The sequence below is a fragment of the Canis lupus genome, chromosome 1 (assembly GCF_011100685.1).
Source record: "Canis lupus familiaris isolate Mischka breed German Shepherd chromosome 1, alternate assembly UU_Cfam_GSD_1.0, whole genome shotgun sequence".
Lineage (NCBI taxonomy): Eukaryota > Metazoa > Chordata > Mammalia > Carnivora > Canidae > Canis > Canis lupus.
This window is the reverse complement of record NC_049222.1, coordinates 108,252,997-108,274,202: the sequence shown is the minus strand read 5'-3', so window position 1 is coordinate 108,274,202 and position 21,206 is coordinate 108,252,997. Positions and strand designations below refer to the sequence as shown.

The window sequence follows — 21,206 nt, the reverse complement described above, 5'->3', positions numbered from 1 at the left end:
TGTCCAGGAGCCTGGCCTGGCAGGCGGTGTGAGCTGCAGTTGTTGGCAGGACACGCGTGCCCAGCCCCCTTACACACCCCATGCAGGCGGGTGGGCCAGCAGCCTGTTCCCTTTCCCGGGCCTCCCGCCTGCTCCTTGCTCCCTGCCAGAGCTGTTCTGGGACTAGGAGCCAGCCAGTGTGCAGGCAGGAGGCTAGCCCTGCCCCCCAGCTCCACCTGCCCCCTTCCCCAGCGTGTGCCCACCCCACCCAAGGCACGATCCTCATCTTGGCAGCCGCATCCATTTGTACTTCACCTCTTCTTGTCCACGTGCTCCAGTGCCCACGAGCCTGCTCCCTTCTGTGTGCCCCTGGGCCTCCCTGCACTTACCCTCTCTGCACACACACTTCCTTGGGCTCTCCTTCTGGCACCTATGGCACTTTTATGCACTTGTACCCTTTGACACACTTCATCCTTGGCTCGCTCTGCCTTGGCACCCACTCGGCCACCTTGACACTAATTTGCACATTCAGGATTTGGCTTCCAGTTCTGGAGTGGGGTTCTCTCTGCACATTTCGCGTGCATTCTCTGGCACACTTTGCTGTTTGCTCACTGGTGTCTTTGCACCAACCCAGCCACGTGAGCATCCTTGTTTGCACACTCATATGCCCTTCAGGGACTGACATCCAGTGCCACTCACTTGCACGCTCTCAGTCCACCTTAGGACCTAAAATACAGCCTTTGACACATCCAAGGTTTGGTAGCTCACTGGCCCCTCACCAGCACTCCCACATTGCTCACACCAAAATCCCCACTCTGCGAACTCCTCCATTTTGCACACAGATCAATTTAGGCCCCTGTTCCTTGGCAGTACCTGATTCTCCACCTTAGCCACCCACTCCTCTCTGTTTACAGGAACATTGCATTATTGGCCATTTGCACACTCACAGAGCCACCAAAATGGAACCCATTTGTTGGGGCCTCTTTTATACACAAGTGACCTTTTGCACAGAAAACACCTGCCTTGTGGGCCCCATGACCCCCTCCCTCTGCCTCACCCACCATACACACTGCCAGAGTTAAGAGCATTTGATCCCAGGACCCCAGAAGACCCCTTCCCTACATGCAGAGAGAAGCCTCTCACCAGATCTGAACTTGGAGCGAATGCTTTGGGAGCGCTGAGAGGAAGTTGCGAGAGTCATTGCCAAGGCTGGGATGGAGACCTGGACTGAGGGGAGGACAGGGCCCCCACCGGAGGCAGGGTCAGAGTGGAGGTCAGGAGGCTGTCCCTGCGTGTGAAGGCAGCAGGGAAAGGGCCTCAGAGGCTTAGGAATAGGAGAGGCCTTGAGCCATAACTTCTGGATCCTGAAGAAGGAAGGGCTGGGAGAGGGGACTCCTGACTTTGAGGGCCCCAATTCCTGGAGCCTGGAGGAGGAAAGATTGGGATCTATGAAAGGAGACCCCTGGGCCTGTGAAAGGAGAGGAAGGAAAAGGGGCTGAAGGGACAGAGCTCAACACTCCGAAGGGGCTAGAATCCAACACCCTTGATCAAGAGGGGAGAGCTACCTGGTAGGTTCCTGGGGAATGGAAGGGTCTCTGCCACCTGCATTTGAGAAGGGAGTGGGTGGGTGGGTGTCAGCCACCCTGGTCTGTGAGGAAGGGACTGGGACCAGAGAGGTGCAGAGGAGTTAAGGTGGGCTCCCCCCACCCCTCATCCCAGGGGCTTCTCACCAGGTGGGCTCAGCGCAGCGGTGCTCTGGAGCGGGTTGAGTCCCTGGTCTAGGCTGGAGGCCTCAGGCTCCGCCCCACCAGCTGGGAGCGCCTAGGACGCCCCTTTCGAGGGCGTGCCTGGGGCCTGAGGACGAGGCGCGGGGTTGGGGGGCGGACAGGAGCCCCGCCTGGGACCCTGAGAAGGGGCGGGAGCACAAGCTGGGAGGGACTGGGGCGGGGCGAACGTCGGGGTTCCCTGGGTCGCTCCTCCTCCGCGTCCTGGGGCCTCGGGGTCGGGCGGGGCAGCCACCCGCGGACTGACAGAAGCAGGTGCCTGGAGAGGGGCTCCGAGTGAGCAGCGGGAGCAGGTGGTCGCGACCCGGCCCTGCGGGCAGGTGCCACCTGTCGCTTATTTTTTCCCTGACGCAGCAGCAGGAGTCAGATTTAGGGGAGTGGAAAGTTCAAACTGGAGCCCCGGACTCCTGAGTCGGAGGGAGGAGGGGACTTGGGGACCCGGACTCCCGGGTCTGAGGGAGGAGTGGGTTGGGGGCCCGGACTTCCTGATGTGGAAAACGAGGGTTGCCAGAACAAGGACAAGAGGTGTTGGGATTCCGCAGGGTGCCCGACAGGCAGAAATGTGCAGATGGGTTCTGGGAACCCAGACTCCTGGGTCTGAGGGAGAGGAGGGTTGGACTATGGCCTCTGGGGTCGAAGGGATTGAAGTCTGGTCCCCACCGGCAGGACTGAGGGCCTGATAGTTGGCAGAGCGAGCTTAGAGCTCTGTCCTGAAATGCGTGGGAGGCCCCAGGGCCCCGGGTTTGGATTACAAGCCGCAGGGCAAGCTGAGGCCGAAGCTATAAATACCTCCTCGGACTGGGCAAGAACCCAACGCTCTAGTCGAGGACCATGGTGCTGTAATCCGCAGAAAGTCATCATCACCAGCGTTCCCGAGTCTTAACAAGTGAGGCGTTGCCAATACGACAGATACCTTTATTGCTCCTTGCGCTCACTTCCCAAGCCCATTTTCCCACTGTCCCATCCTCTACTGCCCGAAAACTCAAACTCCCGGCATCCCACGCGAGGAAAGAACTACAACTCCCAGAGAGCTCGGAGCTCAGGCGGGCTCCAGGGAGTGGAAGCCGAAGAATTTTCAAGGTTCGCGCGCTTGTTCGTTATTGGTTTTCAAGGAGGCGTGGCCGCGGGAGGCCCGTGGCGGTGATTGGCCGGCAGTTCCTGCTGCTCAAGATCCCAGAGAAGGCGGCGGAGCCTGCGCAGTTCACGGTGCAGGGCGTCGTCCGTCACAGGACCGGTGAGGCGCAGGCGCGAGCTGCCCAAGGGCAGGATGAGGGGAGGATGGGAAGAGAAGCTTTCGAAGATGTCCCCTAGGAAATCGAAGAAAGATAGAGTCAAATTCTGAAAATGGGCGAGGGGTAGCAGGGTTGGGGGAGAAGCTGCGTCATGCCCGAGGGAAAAACTTCAACTCCCAGCAATTCCTGGAGCAGGATCCACTCAAACACGACTCTTGGGAGTCCCCAGGCATCATGGGAGTTGTAGTTCACACAAAGAAAGGCCACCGTTGCCCGGGAAACGGGCGAGGTATTGGGTTCTTGGGTCTGAGAAAGGAAGGTCTGGGAGCTTAGTTTTACGGATTCCTTAGAGTGGAGGGGTCCGGAACCCGAATTACTGGGAGGGGAGGGCAGCTTGTCGGGGAAGAGGCTGAGGGCCCGAACTTTGGGGAAAAAAGGAGAGATGGAGCTTGAACTCTTGTACCCTGGGGGAGGGGTAGTTAGGGTCCATCACTTAGATCTTGAAGGAGGAGAGGGTTAAAGGTATATAATCCTGGGTCAGAAAGAGGAAGGGGTTGGGGCTATAAATTCCTGGGTCCTGAGGACAAAAAAAAAAAAAAAAAAGCTGACAGCCCCAGTGCCTCTGTCCCCATCTCTCCTCACCTGTATCCACAGCATCTCGCTCTGCAGGGGGAGGATCCCAGGCAGGTGGTGGCCCACGACCAGGACCCAGCTGGTAGTGGCTGAGCAGATGGTGGAGCTGAGCAGGGGTCAGTGTGGGGTGGTCAGTTCGTAGGCTGCTCCATGAAGCCTGGTGGGAAGATCATGTGAGAAATCTGGGGTCATTATGGGGCAGCTGAGAAATCCTAAATGGAAGGCCCTCCTTAAAGGGCATGGATGTAATGGGTAGATGGTTGTGTCTGTGCGATGTCTTCCGGACATTGTGAGGCCAGGCTGTCACCAAAGTGATGGTGGGAAAAGGCATGCTCTCAGCTTTTTTTTTTTTTTTTCATGCTCTCAGCTTTAAAAAAAAAAAAAAGTGATTTGCTTCAGCATAAATGAAGATCTAGGAGTTGGGTATGGGGTGAAGAAGAAACAAAATGGGCCATTAGTTTGTATTATTATTTTTTTTAAAGATTTTACTTCGAGACCCACACAGAAAGGCAGAGACACAGGCAGAGGGAGAATCGGGCTCCCCGCGGGGAGCCCGATGTAAGACTTAATCCCAGGACCCCTGAATCACGACCTGAGCCAAAGGCAGATGCTCAACCACAGAGCCATCCAGGTGCCCCCATTAGTTTGTATGATTGAAGCTGATGTTGTGTACCTAGAGGTTCATTACTATATTGTGGCTATTTTTTTGTTTTTGAACAATTCTACACCTAACTGAGATGACATTCGAATCATCAGTGGGGGGATCCCTGGGTGGTGCAGCGGTTTGGCGCCTGCCTTTGGCCCAGGGCGCGATCCTGGAGACCCGGGATCGAATCCCACGTCGGGCTCCCGGTGCATGGAGCCTGCTTCTCTCTCTGCCTGTGTTTCTGCCTCTCTCTCTCTCTGTGTGTGACTATCATAAATAAATAAAAATTAAAAAAAACAAAACAAAACAAAAACGAATCATCAGTGGGTTGAAAACCAGAGACTCTGGACTCAGATTGCCTGGGCTCAAAAATCCAGCTTCACTACTCATTACCTTCTAGCAAGCCACTGTACCTCAGTCTCTTCATCTGTCAACTGGGTGTGGGCAGGACTAGGAACTATGTAATGGCATAGTTTTGAGGAGGATTCAATATGGCAAGATCATTAAGTAGTTAGGACACTGCCTAGTGCTTATTAAATGTTCTGTTAAAGTTTGATAAATATAAATAAATGAAATTGAGTAACTTATCCTACCTGATTTTCAACTTCCTTGTCTGAAAAGAATTTTCAGTTAATAACCTAATTTCATGAGGCTTAGTCAACATTCAATGAGAAGTGCTAAACAGGGGCGCCTGGATGGCTTAGTCCATTAAGCATCTGCCTTCGGTTCAAGTCATGATCTCAGGGTCCTGGGAACAAGCCCTGCATGAGACTTCCCTGCTCAGTGGGGAGTCTACTTTTCCCTCTCCCTCTGCTGCTCCCCCTGTTTGTTCTCTCTCTCTCTCTCTCTCTCTCTCTCTCTCATTTCCCCTCATAAATAAAATCTTAAAAATAATTTTAAAAAAGTACTAAACTACTAAACAGTGTCTGGCATGTAGTTTATGTGCAACGAATGTTTTAACTATCACATTCCCTGGTCTCATAGCAAACTTTCTGAATCAGCACGTCTGAGGGAGGGGGCCTTGGAAACTATTATTAGCAAGTAGCCCAGGATTCAGATGCAGTTTGGACACTTGGGGCTGGCTTCCTCTAACCATCAATGCCGCACCCAGTGTCAGAGCCAGGGCAGGGGATAACATGAAGTCCAAGGTGACGTCCAAGGGTAAGCTGAATAGAGGATGTCAGAGGTCAGGGATCAGGAGTCACCTTGAGCAGAGAAGTGCGGGGCACACAGAGCAGGTTCACAGCTATGGAGAGTTTCCGGAAGAATTCAGTGGCAATGTCACCCAGCCCGGCTCCCTGCAGCCAGTCCAAGACAAGGTCCAAGTTGGTTCGGATTTGGACAGCTCGGGACCATTGATAGAAAGGCCGGCCTTGACCTGTAGGGAAGGGCATGAGGGGCAATTGGTTTGCAGACTCTGCCCTCCTCACTCCCAAACCCTTCCCATCCTTCAGCTTGGGATCTGGAGCTTGCTCGCCAGAGTCCCTAAACATGAGGACTGATCCTGTGGGCGTGGTGTCTGAATTGATACCGGTCTTAGAGGTTGCCCGTCCTTTCCTCCCTGCCCCTTCCCCAGTCTGACCCTCACCTCGTTCCATCAGTGAGTTGAGAAGGGATGCATTGGAGAAGAAGAACAAGTAACCGAAAGTCTGAGACACGAGGTCCGGGTGCAGCTCACACTGGCTGGTCAGTTCCAGGGCTGCCTGGAACACGCCCAGGGTTGGTCTCAACCCTGGAGGCATGGCCCCCAGCTCTGCGCCAGGCCCTGGCAGCTCTGCCCCAGCTGTAAAAGGGTTACTATCCAGGAGAGCAGGCAGTGTTGAATACAGAGTCTAAGAAGACACAGAGATGCAAACAGGTGATTGGACTACAACCTCCCGGAAGTTCAGGGTGATAGAACTTCTGGAAATTACAGTCCTTTCTACACATGACACTCTACAGGTCTCTATGAGGAAATCCCTACTTTCCAGATGGGTTTCTAGCATTCATCAGGGCCAGAACACCTCAGGTCTTAAGAAAGCCTCCAGGAGTTTCTTGGGTATTTTAATGACTACCTCTGATGCTTTACAGGGCTCAGAGTTCTCAACAGAGACAGCTCACGGAGGACAAAAGGATACTGAACAAAGAGGCCCCCTTCAGTCAAAGAATTATTTATCCAGAGCTCCCGAAGGAAAGAAAAAGAATGAAGAGTCAGGAAGTGGGAGTGGCATGGCGGTAAGCCAGTGGAAAGTGAAGGACAGGAAATGAGGTCAGAGCTGAAGAAGAAATAAAGCCACACTTGGCAGGGATGGACAGGAAGTGAAGCCTTGGAGGAACTGGGTTCACAAATCAAGGCGGCTTATGGAACAGAAAGACTGTACCCAAAGATTCCTTTTCCTTTCACTGATATGGACTCAGGTCCACTGGAAGCCTGAAACCCTACAAATTCCAAGAAGCCATCTTAAGGTCAAGGGTAGTGGAAGACTGGGACAGATAGCAGGTCCTGCAGGACTAGACTCCAGGGAGAAGATCTGTGACTCAGAAAAGGGAGTGAATTCAGAGCTGTAGGATGTAAAATCAGCAAACACAGGAAGGGAAGCTGGATTCAAGAGGACCTTTAGTTTAAACGACAGTGTCCGGCACTGTTTGATCCCCCATCTATCTATCTAACCACCTAAGAAATTTGCCAGTGGATTTAGAAAAAAGGAGCTTAAAAAAAAATGATAGAGGTGATATAACCAGATGGTAAAGTTAGCTGGCCAAGAGGGGACAGTTGGAGAGACAGGAAGAAAAGCTGGGAAGGCAGGAAGTAATGCAGGCTCAAACAGGAAGTGGTTCCAACACAGCAAAGTGCTGCAGTGATTGGGAAGTGATGTCAGAGAAGCAGGGAATCTCACAAGGTCAAAGAGGAAGTGACATCAGAGTGATGTAATTCAAACTGGAAGTCAGGAGGTTATGTGTCAACAGGAAGCAGGGGACAAGACCAACCTTGGTGAGGTAGTAGACAGACTGCTGAAAGGTACACATGATGACCTCATCCAGGAGGGCCATGGCCTCATCACATAATTCCAAGTCATTGCAGAGCTGTGGGTCTGAGGACAGACCTGGGGGTGAGAGAGAGACCAGAGGCTGACAGGCAGGAGCCCAAGTCCCCAAGTAGAGGGAATGACAGGGGGCTTGGGAAGCCTAGGCTTGGGTCAGAGCTCACCCTCCTGGTCAGCCTCCTTCTCCATCTCCAGCACTTTCTCCTGCACAAAGCTCAGCAGTTCCGTGGTGTTGGCCATCCACAGCATGAGTGGCCGCAGCTCTACTGACACAGCCTCCGGAGTCAAGGGCACCTCGGGGACTCCCTCTGGGTGGCTGGAGGAGAAAAGAACCTATGATCCTAGCCCAACCCCCACCGTAGTATCTGAACCCCGAGATCTGAGTCTAATTGGGTACTGAGGCCAATCCTCATTGAGTGCCAAGGAAGAGCAGCAACCTGTACTAAGATATGAATGGAGTGAACACAGAACTGGCTGTAAATCCCCACACCCCTTCATCCCTAGACCCTTATCCCCAGAATTTTTCTTACTTCTCTGGCTGACGGTCTCCAATTTCCTTAATTTTTTCCTGTAGAACAGTAAGATCAGAGTCAAGGTGAGGGGGCGTGGGGAGAGGCCTATGAGTTAATACCCTGGTTTTTCTAGAAGCACCTTTTTGATAGTGACTCTCCCCACTCAAATGGACTCTAACCCTCAAGCTTCAGAATGGTCTCTCCTCTTCTTACCGTTTAAAACACAAACTCCCATGATTGTGAGTGGTCTGTCTCCCTCAGCTCCATTTAAAGTTTCTTCCTACCCCCAAGACACTTCCTTAACCTTTTCTTTAATAAGCCCTGCTCAGGGGGCTGGAACCTGGGATTTCTCCCAGGCACTTCCATCTTTAGGTCCCACTGATTTGTTCTCTCTTGCCTCCAAGAAATGGTCTCACCTACTACTGCTCAAAGCATCAGGCCCCATAGGCTGCCTGCCTCACCTCCCACAGTGGTCTCTCCTGACTTCTCATCCAAGGGATCTCATCCAACAAGATCTCTCTCCCGACCTCCCAGAACGGTTTCTCCCATCATCCCAGAGAGGCAAAGGTGGTATTTCACTGCCTTCTCTTCTAGTACCGTGGGTGAATCCATAGGGCCCAGCATCCCATGAGACCCCTTGCTTCATGGCCCAAGCCCCTCTTGAAGCATCACGGAAGAGGCAGTTTCATCCTGCCCCACTACGGCTGGGAGGTGGCGAGGGGTGGCTAGGGAAAGAATCTGGGGCTCCGAGGGGCCTGGACTGCGGTGGGAGGACTCACCCAGACAGCCTCCTTAATGAGTCGGGCCAGGCGGCCCAGCAGGCGCGGCAGGTGGCCCAGCTCCAGCTCTCGGGCTGAATGCTGCACGCACAGCGCCAGCAGGGTGGCGGGCCCCAGCGGCGGCAGGTCCCCAGCGCCCGCGGCGGCAGCACGCACGATCTCGCCCAGCAGCGCCTCTTCTTCACGCGGCCGAAAGCGCAGCACCGGCTCCCGGCCGTCCAGGTAGGCCGCCAGCGCCTCGCCCCGCTCCTGCAGGCCGCGGCCGCACAGGCGGCAAGAGAAGGCCCACCCTGGGCCCGGCGGGGCGGTCCCCGGGCGGGCGGGCAGCCAGGGCGGCCGCGCAGGCCCAGAGCCCCCGGTGCGGGGGTCCTTGTACATGAAGAGGAAGTGCTCGCCCAGCCCCAGCAGGTCGCCAGGGTGCAGCTCGGCCTCCCGCAGCAGGAGGCACCCGTTATGCGTGACTGGGGCCCCCCGGGATGGGCGCACCATGGCTGGGGGCTCAGGGCCCGCACGCACCGTGCAGTGCCGTGGCAGGATGTCAGGGGCATTGAGAAAGGTGTCCACGTATGGGGCGGGGGACCCACCACGGGCTGAGGAGTTCCCCCCGCGGCCGAAGACGTGCTGCTCCCGTGTCATCACATACACCACGAAGTCCTGGAGGGAAAGTGAAGACACAGTAGAGACACATCTCCATGAGGAATGGATGCTTCCAAAGAAGACCTTTTGCCATAATCCACTCTCCCATCAACCACCTCCCTCAGGATGAACACTTCCAAGGAGATCTCCTGGGATCCCAAAGGACTCACCAATTACCTCCACCCAAGCATGAGTGGACTTTTCAAAGGCACTTCCTGTGACCAACTGACCCATAAAACTCATCTTGAAGACCAGCTGCTTATAAGGAAACCCCTTTCTTGACATGGGCTCTATAATTCCTCTCCCTCAAATTATTGATGATTTCCAGGAGACTTTTCTCCAGTGAGATGGAGAAAAGTGAGATGGAGACTTCCATCTCACCTCCTCTGAATGGACTGTTACAGGCAATCCCTTCCCACAGTGTACTCTCCCACAACATCCAGCTCAAAGAATAGGTGCTTCCAAGAACACCACACCCACATCGCTAAAATGGACTGTCCCATTACACTCAAAGAATGGAACTTTCCAAGGAAATCTTTCTCTTAGAACTTAGGAACTCTCCCATTTCCCTACCTTTGGCCCCATTTGCCTGACATTCTACCCCCATGATGGAGACTACCAAAGATGTTTCCCCTTCCAATAATAGCTTTTCTGAATATTTAAAAAAAAAAGGTTGGATATCTTTAAAGAGACTCCTCCTGTAAACAAAGGTTTCTTCTACCCCATGAGTATATACATCTGGGGAGACCCCCTTTCTACAATGGACTCTTATTTTTTCCCACTCAATGCTGAACTCACTTCCAAGGAGACATAATACTACAATGGACTCATCTACCACCTCCATTCCCATGATAGAGGATTCTAAAGATACTCTCCTCTCCATCAGTGGATGCTTTCAATTTTCCCATCCTAAAGAAGAACATCTCCGTGGAGATCTCCATATAGTAGTTCTTCTAGCAACTCCACCTTATACATAGATGTTTTCAAGGAGACCCTCTTCTTATAATGGAGTGTCTCATTTCATCCACCAAATGAAGAGGTGCATTCCAGAAGACCTCTTCCTAAAAGACTCTTCCATTTCCAACCTATAAAAATGGAAGAGCTCAGTCTGATCCCCTTCCTAAAATACATTCTCTGTTCTCTATTCATGTCTAAGAGAATAATCATCCTCATATTCATAAATCCCCTTCCTACACTGAACTCTCCCAATTCCTTCACCCCATGGAGGGACATTTCCAAAGAGACTCCTTCCTACAATGGATTTGTTCATCTGCCTCTAGAAAATGGACCTTTTCAGTTCAGTCTTACCACCTTCTGAAGGTAGAATTTCCTGTTTTCTATCCCTGTTTGAAGCAATGGAATGATCCAAAATACATGAACCCTTCTCTAAAATTGCTTAACCCAAGAGGGGAGGCTTCCACAGTGCCTGCAATGAACTCTCAGGTTATAGCCAGCCACTCATGAATAAATGACTACAAATAAATTTCTCTTTCTAAGAGATTCACTTCTTACTCTTTTTTTTTTTTTAATTTTTATTTATTTATGATAGTCACACAGAGAGAGAGAGAGAGAGAGGCAGAGACACAGGCAGAGGGAGAAGCAGGCTCCATGCACCAGGAGCCCGATGTGGGATTCGATCCCGGGTCTCCAGGATCACGCCCTGGGCCAAAGGCAGGCGCTAAACCGCTGCACCACCCAGGGATCCCCACTTCTTACTCTTGATCCCAAGAAAAGAAGACTTCCAATGAAGCCTCTTTCTTAGAAAGGAATTTCTCATGAACCTCACTTTAAAGAGTGGATGTTTCCAATGTTTTCCCCTCTTCCCATACTAGACTCTCCTATACTCCCAGAATAGATTCTTCCAACTTGACTACCTTCCCAGAATAGACCCTCCTATTCTCCAACCTTGCCTGGAGAAATGGGCTGTTATAATATATGCAAACTCCTGCCTAGAATGAACTTGCCCAGTCCCCTTGCCCCAACAAGGAGGAATTAATTCTTCCATGCAAGTCCTGCTCTCAAGAGTCTTCCCCTCTCACTCACACACACAGCTAGGCCTCCTAACCCAAGTGGATCACTCTCTGACAACACGAGACTATTCACTGAGCTCCACCAGTAGGCTTTCCCAATGATTCTCAAAAGTATCTGTTGAACTTGGCTGTACCACTGTTACCCAAAGTCAAATACCATAAAAATGATTCTCCCAATTATCACACTCATGAAAATGAATATTTCCAATGATACATTACGTTTCTTTTTTTCATACATTACGTTTCTATTAATATAATAATTTCCCTCTAACCCATGAGTAATTTTCTACTAACTTCTAATGTTTTCTCCCTCCCTTGCTCTCTGACACTCAAATAAATTTTTTTAATATTTTATTTATGTATTAATGAGAGACACAGAGAGACAGAGACACAGGCAGAGGGAGAAGCAGGCTCCATGCAGGGAGCCCCATGTGGGACTGGATCCTGGGACTCCAGGATCACGCCCTGGGCTGAAGGGAACGCTAAACCGCTGAGCCACCCAGGGATCCCCTCAAACAAGTTCTTCTATCATCACCCAAATATATAAAATAGAAGTATCGAGACGCCTGGGTGGCTCAGCAGTTGAGCACCTGCCTTCAGCCCAGGGCATGATCCTGGAGTCCCGGGATCAAGTCCCACATCAGGCTCCCTGCATGGAGCCTGCTTCTCCCTCTGCCTAGTTCTCTGCCTTTCTCTCTGTGTCTCATGAATAAATAAACAAAATCTAAAAAAAAAAAAAAAAAAAAAAAGTCCAAGGAACAAAAAATCATAAAATAAATTAAATAAATAAATAAATAAATAAATAAATAAATAAATAAATAAATAAATAGGGATCCCTGGGTGGCGCAGCGGTTTAGCGCCTGCCTTTGGCCCAGGGCGCGATCCTGGAGACCCGGGATCGAATCCCACATCAGGCTCCTGGTGCATGGAGCCTGCTTCTCCCTCTGCCTGTGTCTCTGCCTCTCTCTCTCTCTCTCTCTCTCTCTGTGTGTGACTATCATAAATTAAAAATAAATAAATAAATAAATAAATAAATAAAACAGAAGTATTAGTCTCACCTACCCCCATCAGCAATAGTCAAATTGGTCCAGTGTAAACCAATACCTTTAAGAAATGGATTGGTCCACTCCTTCCAAGAAAATATAGGCTTACCCAGAACAAGAACCCATGCATCAGCCAAATTATCTTTCTCCCAAACAAGATAGACACTTCTATTACTCCTCATCAAGAAATAGACCCTTACAAGGACATCCTTATTTTACAATAGGCTGTCTCTTTCACCCCTTGACAAAAACAGCTTTCCCCCAGTTTTGTGTGAAATCTGCCATTCCCTACTTGTTCCTCCAGCGAGATCTTTTTCAGCCATCAACCTCCACCGCTAGCTACCACCACCCCCATCCTCCATCTCTGACAATGACATCTCCTACCCTGGAACCTCGCTGGGACCACACCTTCCGGCATTCCTGAGACTGCCCCATCCAAAGAATAATGGGAGTTGTAATTTGGTCGCTGGGCAAACGAATAGAGCAATAGGTCTCTCCCGGTAGGCCAGGGTGGGCTTACCTGGGCGTCCTGGTAGCCCTGGAGCAGCAGGAAGTAGGGACGGTTGCTGGGGGCCTGGATGAGGCACTGGGTCAACTGATCGAAGTCGCCAGGGTCTGCGGGTCCGATCTGGGCATCGGCTGCCCCTGGGGCCATGCTAAGTGCCTGCTGCCTGCGCTCCTGCTGCCGCCGCCGCCGCCCCTGCAGGCTGAGCTCCGACACGCTGCGCCGCAGGGACAGGTTTTCCGAGCGTTCTTTGCCCCCAGATCCAGCAGGGGGCCCTGAGCCGGACCCTGGGCCAGGACTGGCCAGGGCCGCCCCGCCGGAAGCCGCCCGGGAACGGTTCTTTTGTGGCCGCCACGAGGGGGCGCCCGTGCCTGCGGGGGAGAGACAGAGAGGGATGAGGCAGAGACTAAAAAGAGACCGAGACAGACAGGCTCAGAGATTTGGAGATTATAGAACCAAGAATTGACTACAGAGAAGTGAGGAGGCTTCCCACCTTTAGGTTTTTGCATATGCTGTTCCCTCTGCCTGAAACACATCTTCTGCCTGACTTCTACCCACCTGACAGTTTTCAGCTCAGAAATGAATTGATTCTTTTAATTGAGGGGGGGAGGGGACCTAATGTGTGCAGAGCACTGTTCTAGGCACTAGGGACTTGGCAGTGAACAGAGAAGACTGTCCTCAAGGAGACAGAAACCACCTCTTCCCGAGCACCCTTCCCTGACATTCCAAGCTGCAGCAGAGAAGGGCACAACTGGACACACCGGGCTTTGTCTGGACCTAGCAGGGCCCTGGCACATAGTGGGGGGTTAGTGGAAATGAGCCAAAGGAATGAACTGAGGTGTTTGTCACTAGACTGTGAAATCTAGGAGGGTGGGAACCTCACCTGTCCTGGGCTCACTGTATTCCCCCAGGGCCCTAAATAATGTGTGGCCCACAGTAGGCGCTCAACAAATGCTTTGTGAAAAGAGAGAGAGAGAGAGAGAGAAAAGAAAAACAATGGTAATAATTGCCATTCTTTATTAGGCAACTACTATGTGCCAATCCTTGTGCTAAAGCCCTTTTATACATGATCTCATTCCACCTTCACCTCGGGTTTTGCTCAGTTTAACCAGTAAAGGACATACTGGAATCCAAGCCAGAGTTCAAAGCTCCTGAGTTAACTGCTACAACACTCTATCTCCCAAAGGGAGACTCAGAAACAGAAAAGCGTTAGAAGGCTCCCTGGGCGGCCCCTAGCCCGGAGCCAGGCCCCATTCCTGCCAGGCCCTGCTCTGCACTTACTATTTCACACATGGCATCACCTCCTGTTCCCGGCCGGCCTTCTCAAATACCAGGCCAGCATGTAAGCATGACCTTCCTTGGCCTCTACGAATACTCTTCCTCTTCATTTCCCTTGAGCCACCCTCAAATCTCCCACTCTGCAGCCAACTTAGCCTAGGGCCACCTGCTCCAAGGCCAGGTGCCCCGAGGCTTTGCCCATTCCTAGGCCCTGATCAAGTAGCCCATTTCTTCACTCTCCAGGTCTCTTCCCTTTATACACTTAATCTACAAAGGCCCTGGGATCCCTGGGTGGCTCAGCGGTTTGGCGCCTGCCTTCGGCCCAGGGCGTGATCCCGGAGTCTGGGGATGGAGTCCCACGTTGGGGTCCCTGCAGGGAGCCTGCTTCTCCCTCCTCCTGTCTCTCTCTCTCTCTCTCTCTGTCTCTTATGAATGAATAAATAAATAAAATCTTAAAAAAAAAATCTACACAGGCCCTGTTCCTCTCGAACCCCTTCAACCTATTGTTCTGAGAGGCCTCCAGACAGAAGGGCCAGCGCCACCATTCCACCTGTCTCGCTCCAGGTTACTCTATTCCGCAGGCCCCGCCCCAGCATCACACGCCCCGCCCATCGGCCTCGCCAGTCTCGCTGAGCCGGGTCCTGCTCCAGGCCCACTCTCTGCTCCACCTGGCGCTATAGGTCCCTCCCAGTCCCCTTCTCTCCCGCGGACTCGCCCCCAGCCTACCACCGGCCCCTCCAGCCCCACAGATCCTTCCCCGCCCCAGCGCCCCCGCTCCCAAGCCCCGCCCCACCTCTCGAGGCCCCGCCTCCAGAACAGGCCCCGCCCCGCCCCGCCCCGCAAAGCCCCGCCCCTCAGCGTCCGGCGGGGTTCGGCTCACCGTCGCTGTCTGCCGCCCCGAAGGCCTCCTGCTCCAGGCGGCGCGCCTCCTCGCGGCCGCGCAGCTCGAAACGCCGCGCCCAGCCGGGCCGCGCACGCCACAGCTCCTGCACCAGCAGCGGACGCTCCGAGTCGCCCAGCACGCGCAGGTGCTCCGCCCGCCACTCGCCGCCGCCCACGCCGCCCGCCGCGGGCCGGCCCAGCGCGTCGCACAGCGCGAAGGCGTCCACGCAGCTGCTCTCGCCGGGGCCGCCCCCGGGGCTGCCCGACAGCCCGTAGCGCTCCAGCGCCTCGGCCACCAGCTCGCGTGCCGTGGAGCGCGCAGTGGCCAGCACGCTCTTGTAGTTGGCGCCCGACGCCAGGCCGGCGCCGAAGATCTTGAGGACCCCCGGGGGCGCCGTGGCGCGGGCGGCTAGCGGGGGCTCGGGGGCCACGCCCGCCGCTAGCTCCGGCAGCTTCTTCTCGCTGGCCCAGCGCTGGGCGCCCCCCGGAGTCCCGGGGCCTCCCGCGCCGCCGGACCCCGTGGCCCCGGTCCCCGAGCCCCGAAAGAGCTGGGAGATGCGCTTGGCGCGACTCCCGGAGGCTCCCCCGGCCGCCTTGACCGCGCCCACTCTCCGCAACTCCACGTGCGGTGGCGGCGGGGGCAGAGGCTCGCTGCTGCGGCTCCCCGTGTCCGAAGACGACGACCTGGGAGCGCGCCGGGGAGTGGAGAGGTGGGGAAAGCCCCAGGCAGACAGGCAGAGGCCGGAGTAGATGGTGGAGAAGGAGAGAGGCAGGCAAAGACCGAGATGGAGGGGACAGAGACCCAGGGAGAAAGGAATTGGGGGGCAGAGACCCAGAGAGCAACAGAGACCCATTGAGAGGGGACAGAAAACGAGAGAAAGAGGGACAGAGACCCACAGAAGGGCGAGAGATGCAGGGGGTGGGGGTGGGGGGCGACAGAGATGGGGTTGGGCAGAGGCCAGAGGCAAAGAGAGAGAGAGAAATAAATAAATAAAGGCGAGTCCCACAGAAGGAAATTCCAAGAGGTAAGCAGGGAGAGGAGGAAGGAAGGTGAATCAAACCCCTATCCCGGGGTCCCCATCCCCTTGTCCATCCAGCCTAAGCCCATCTATAGAGCCGGCACTCCCCCACACCGGGTCTAGGAGCATTGCTGCCCACTTGTCTCCTCCTGCCTGCCAGTTCACTTGCCCATTCAGGACAGGAACTGGAAGCCAATCCTTGGAGCCCCTGGCATTACCCAGTGCAGAGACTGGGTGATAAACAGGGACAACTGGGAGGTAGATGGGGCAGGGGCAAGAGTCTCAAGGAGGTGGGCACTCACTTAACAGAGGCAGCACTGGGCCAGCGCCGCCCCAGCTTGGCCAGCTGCTTCCTGGGAGAATTGATCCACAGGCCCACAGGGAGATGGAGCTTCCCGAAGCGGGGGCTTCCGCCCTCCTTCCGTTCACCAGATAGCATGGCCCTAAGGAAGGGTGGGTAAGACCCGACTCCTGAGGCCCAGAGTGGTGGGGCTGGGATGGAGGGGGACCCGGACTCCTTGGTGGGAGAGAGGGGCTAGGGCTCAGACTCCTGAGTCCGAGTGCAGGAGGATGGGAGCGGGAACTCCTGGGCACTGGGCTGGGAGATGACTGGGGGGACTGGCTCCCAGGTCTGAGGGAGGAGGGGTCTGGACTCCTGGGTCCCTGGCTCTTACCCTGCTTCAGGTCCCAGCAGCACCCCGGGGCCTTGGCTCCGTTGGCCCTGGTTGGTTCCTGACCTCGCTGCTCCTGTTCAGCCTTTGCCTCTGCCCCAGCTCCCAGCACTGGGTGGGGGACAGGAAAAGGCAAGAGGAAACCCGGCAGGAAGAGCGGGGAGGGGGCGTCCTGTGAGAGGACTGGGCCTGGGGGAGGAGATGTGGGGAGGGCTGGCCTTTCCCCGCTCCTTGATTCTGGAATTAGTCTCAGCCAGTTGGCCCTTCCAGGACTCAGGGAGCTGAGTTCCAGCCCCTCCTCTCTCACACAGGAGACCATCCCCAGACCCAGACCTCTCCTCTAGGGAAACCAAAAGTTAGGATCAGATGGGAGGAATGAGTCAGATATTTAGACCACCAGATAAATCTTTACTGGAGCTTTGATGCCGAGAGTTTTCCCTTTGGAACACTGGGCTTCGGGGCAGCCTGGGGCTTCCGGGCACTCTGGGGCTTCTGGGCACCCTGGGACTCCAGGGCAGCCTGGGGCTCCATAGCAGTCTGGGCCTGCTGAGCAGCCTCCTTCTGGTTGGTCCTCCAAGCCTTTATGTAATTGATCACCTTCCCAGGTCGAAAGCAAAGGATCCTGGGGGAGGGTGGGGTGCAAATAGCGAAACCAGATTAGGTCCTGAGTAAGAGACACCCCTCCCACCCTCCCTATATTTGATCCTATTCTAGTAGTGACCCAAGCTGAGCCCACCTAGGTAAGCCCCACCCTGTTCTGTAGGCCCCGTCCCCAAGGGAAGTACAGCTCTCAGGGTTCCCCACTTCCTAGACCCCCTCCGGCGGTAGGAAGTTGGAGGTCCCTCCCCTTGCTCCAAGCCCTGCCTTCTTCAGAGGGCGGCTCACGCGGTCACAAAGGCGATTAACAGCACCAGTAAGCCCCAGAGCAGCAGTCCTATCAGACGGCCTCTCAGAACGTCCTCGGACTTCGGACACTCTGACGGATTAGCCAGGGCGGTTGGGAAGAGCAGAGAGAGATCCCATTCCGTAGAGAATTCGTACTCTGTGGTAGCAGTAGTAGTGGTTGGTGACGACCGTCCGGCTCCACCGGCTCTTTGGGGCAGCACTGATAGAGAGGGAAGGAGTCCTGGGAGGGCACGAAGGTCCCGCCATGGCCAAGGCAAGCCCTCAGCACTCCAGCCCGCCCCAAGACCCAGGTCTCTTCCAGGAGAGCAGCGCGTCCCTAACTGCGTGAATCTCTGCCCCGCAGCGGTAGGGCCACAGGGTGCGAAGCCACACCCTCGTGGCCTGAAACCACACCCCAACAGGAGGTTAAGCGCCGCAGGCCCGCGCCCTGAAGCCGACTCCCCCCAACCCCAGGACCCTGAATCTCTCACTTCTGTCAACTCCCCAGCACTGACCTCTGACACGAAAATGCGTGACCGCGGCACGGGAGGTTTTCATATTGGCCAACTCGCAGCGGTAGGTACCTGCATCTTCTAATCTCACCATGGTCTTGGTCAGGGTGGGCTCTTTCCCCACGGACAGCAGCAAGCTGTTGCTCCCTAAAACCTAGACCCAAGCTCAAGGGGTCACAGAGGCCTGGGGAATTCAGGGTTTCGGGTTGTACAGGGGTGAGATAATCACGGGGTCTCAATGGGGGAAATGGGAGTCCAGGGTATACTGGGGCAGGGCATAGGGTCTCCGGGGATCAGAAGCAGCAAAATCTGGTAGATCATGGGCCTTAGGGATTGTAGATGCAAGCCTCTGGATACAAAGATCAGGGGGCGCACATAAGCCTGATGGACTCGGGGTTCAAGGGTTACAGGAGTTAGTGGGTCCCACCCTGTAAAATGTGTAATTGTTCAGGCCTGCAGAGATTCGATGCCAGCTGAGCTCACAATCCAGGACCAGGTCTTCCAGTTCATGGACCACGACTTCGTGCACTGGGGATAGGGAGTTACTGTGGGATGCTCCCTCCCAACTCGCTCCTACTTGGTCTCGGCCAGCTCCAGCCCCGCCCCCTCCAGAGTCGGTCCCTCCTCTGGCTCCGCCCCTCTTTGCGTCGACCCCTCCTGCTGGTCCCAGCTCTCTCACCTCCGCAATCGATGGACTTTCGACAAGTGTGTATTCTCTTCAAGCAGTTATGGCACCAGATCAGAGTCTGCAACATCTGACCTGAAGGGGCAGCATCAACGCTGTATTCGCCCTGAGAGGCGAGGCTAAAAGGAGAGGGCAGGGCCAAGGGCAGGGGCGGGGTCAGGTGCCCAAGTCCCTAGGAGGTCAGCCCAAGGGGCGGGGCTACGAGGAAGCCCGGCAGCAAGAGGGATCCAACCCGACTCGGTGAAGAGCGCAAATAGAATAGGACCCGCTCCCCCGTGAGTCCGTAGTGCCGAAGGAATATTGGAGACCAGGAACCTCTCAGAAGTGGAAAATTAAGAAACATCGAGACCCCAAGGGGGAGGTTCATAACCGGGCGACGATGAGGGATAGAGGACCAGCTCCTATAATCCGGACTCACCACATTTGTTGGGACAAAAACCTGCCTCAGAAGAAAGAAAGAAAGAAAAAAAGATGATCAGATTTCTAAGTTAAAAGAGATTGGGGGGGGGGGGGGGCGAAGGACTAGGTTGGGGTTTGGGCTCTTGGGTTTGAGGGAGGAAGGTGCCTGGATCCCTGGGTCCCCAGGAAGGTGTCTGGATCCCTGGGTCCGAGGACAGAATTGCAAGAACTGAGGGGCTGGAGACGGGGACTGTGGGACTTTTGAAGAAAGGGGCTGTGGTCCCTGACAGACTCCCATCTTCCCTCACCCTTTTTTTGGAACTGGGTTATAGTTGTCAGAATGGAAGCTTTTTGCTTGATTAACATCCAGAATATCTGACTCAGGAAAGCCTCACCTGGGAAGGAACAGGGGTGACACAGAGTGCTTCCTCTCTCCCTCACCCATCCCAGGAGTGAGGTACAGGAAGTTTGTTTCTGTCAGAAGAGCCTGGCATTCCACTTGGTGTCTTCTCAGGGAGGGACAATGAAATTCAATGACCGCTTAACATAATGCTGGGCCACTGAGCTAAGCGACAGCTGGCATGAAGGCATTATTTTGATCTTCATTTAGAAATGACAAAGCTGTGAAATCCCTCACTCAGGCCCACACAGGAGATGACAGAGCTGGAATTCGAACCTAGGCAGTTTGGCTCCAGAGCCACTACCAGACCAGCTGTCACCAACTATTACTTTTCTGGAAGATTCTGGGGCCCCTCCTCCCCTGGCCCCTCTGTGCATTTACCTTGTTCTTCAGAGTTTGTGATACGTTTCAAATTCTTCAGAAAATCCACGGATAACTTTTGCAGTGTGGGGGAATCTGGAGGAGGGGAGGGAAAAGGGGAGATAGAACTCCAGATTCAAGCCTTTCTGCCTCATTGGCTCACCTAGTCTTAGAAACTACAATATCCATGGGGCTACTGGGCAAGGCTAGGACTGGTAAAGGGATTGCCTGACCGTTGCCTTCTGGGAGTTGTAGTTTTTCACATAAAATTGCAGGCTAAGGGGGAGGGAAACACGGCCTTTGCTAGCCCGGGGTAAACCGGGAATCTGCATCTTGGCCTTCTCCATTCCGAACCCAGTAGACTCTGGCTCCAGTCCTTCCCTCCCTTCCCACCCTGGCCCCACACCCAGCAATCCTAGCCCCAGACCAGACCCCTCCTTTCCCAGGACTCAGGATTTCCACGCTCTTCCCTGCCCTCACCGACAACCCCTAAATGTTGATCATTTAAATCTGGGATTTTCTTGAAATCGTTCAGCAGATATTTTATCCTGTCCAACACTCCTTGCAGTTCCTGACTCCGACTCGGCAGGTACTCCATCTCAAAGTGGTATAGCGCCTCCACGACCTTTGCATCGCAAGTGACACAGCCCCGGGCAGGAAGCAGGCAGCCGGCCAGCGCCGCCACCAGGAGGGGAAGTTGCGGACCCATTGCGGCCAGAGCGCTCAGTCCGCGCAGTGCTTGGGGGAGGGTCCTCTCACCCTAAACGTTCACGCTAGGAAGAAGAGAGGGAAGCGTTAGACTCGAAGCTATTCCTCGAGACGAAGACCCCCAAAATATTTGCAGGGCGCACACTTCTCGGTTAGGAAACCGGGAAGTCCGGAGATCCGGTGCACCGTTAACAACCGCTCTCCGATCTTGGCCTCGACTGTTGCACCCTCAAATACTAGGGTTCGCTGAAGAGCCGAATCCGGGCTGAGGGCTTTTAGGACAAGCAGGGCCCGTCCTTCCAACTCTATTTTCCCGCGAATAAAATTAAGGATTTTGGGGGGAGAGGGTGAGGTTGGTCGCGTAATTTGGAGAGCTTTTTGAATGGAGTCAAGGTCACCGTTCGCCCGATCTACAAGGAGTTTCCACAGCTTCCAGCTTCTAGCTTCCCACTTGGGGCCGCAACTTCCCAGAAGATGCTCCCTGGGAGTTTCCTTGGCCCCGCCCCACAAGCCCAACGCTGAGTCTCATTAGACCGTAACAAAGGGAGGCTCCGCCTACCGTTCCGTGATATCACAGAGACCGCTGTCTTTTCAGACCAGAACTT

General features: G+C 54.4%; 3 protein-coding genes across 11 annotated transcripts in view; all 3 read right to left on the bottom strand.

Annotated features, from left to right (window-relative positions):
• Positions 1–2,538, bottom strand: part of MAMSTR (MEF2 activating motif and SAP domain containing transcriptional regulator) — a 46,853-nt gene extending 44,315 nt beyond the window's left edge. The window contains exons 1-3 of one of the 5 annotated variants that reach the window (XM_038528342.1): positions 1,710–2,538; positions 1,545–1,581; positions 1,123–1,447 (exon numbers count right to left, since the gene is read on the bottom strand). In XM_038528342.1, coding sequence (XP_038384270.1) covers positions 1,123–1,180 — 58 coding nt within the window. In that variant the 5' untranslated portion in view covers positions 1,181–1,447; positions 1,545–1,581; positions 1,710–2,538. The remainder of the gene's footprint in view (positions 1–1,122; positions 1,448–1,544; positions 1,582–1,709) is intronic. The other 4 variants (XM_038528338.1, XM_038528340.1, XM_038528341.1 and 1 more) reach the window with 4 other exon arrangements.
• Positions 2,539–2,660: 122 nt separating this feature from the next.
• Positions 2,661–17,083, bottom strand: RASIP1 (Ras interacting protein 1). 3 transcript variants are annotated; one of them, XM_038528329.1, is made up of 13 exons: positions 17,065–17,083; positions 16,656–16,763; positions 16,284–16,424; positions 14,961–15,646; positions 12,818–13,173; positions 8,589–9,242; positions 7,828–7,865; positions 7,462–7,613; positions 7,242–7,357; positions 5,863–6,106; positions 5,480–5,652; positions 3,638–3,785; positions 2,661–3,070 (listed from the first exon to the last, which is right to left on the bottom strand). In XM_038528329.1, the coding sequence occupies exons 3-13, from the start codon at positions 16,418–16,420 to the stop codon at positions 2,871–2,873; spliced, it is 2,904 nt and encodes a 967-aa protein (XP_038384257.1). In that variant the 5' UTR covers positions 16,421–16,424; positions 16,656–16,763; positions 17,065–17,083; the 3' UTR covers positions 2,661–2,870. The 3 variants fall into 3 exon arrangements, with proteins under 3 accessions (XP_038384257.1, XP_038384256.1, XP_038384258.1); XM_038528328.1 differs by lacking the exon at positions 17,065–17,083 and having other exon boundaries at positions 16,656–16,968; XM_038528330.1 differs by lacking the exon at positions 17,065–17,083 and having other exon boundaries at positions 7,242–7,345; positions 16,656–16,965.
• IZUMO1 (izumo sperm-egg fusion 1) lies at positions 17,040–21,122 on the bottom strand. Of its 3 annotated transcripts, none has more exons than XM_038528343.1 (9): positions 20,374–21,121; positions 19,915–19,989; positions 19,442–19,528; positions 19,153–19,173; positions 18,729–18,809; positions 18,477–18,577; positions 18,053–18,203; positions 17,538–17,778; positions 17,040–17,274 (listed from the first exon to the last, which is right to left on the bottom strand). In XM_038528343.1, the coding sequence occupies exons 1-9, from the start codon at positions 20,600–20,602 to the stop codon at positions 17,061–17,063; spliced, it is 1,200 nt and encodes a 399-aa protein (XP_038384271.1). In that variant the 5' UTR covers positions 20,603–21,121; the 3' UTR covers positions 17,040–17,060. The 3 variants fall into 3 exon arrangements, with proteins under 3 accessions (XP_038384271.1, XP_038384272.1, XP_038384273.1); XM_038528344.1 differs by having other exon boundaries at positions 17,538–17,757; positions 20,374–21,119; XM_038528345.1 differs by having other exon boundaries at positions 17,140–17,274; positions 17,517–17,778; positions 20,374–21,122.
• Between the last annotated feature and the right edge of the window lie 84 nt (positions 21,123–21,206).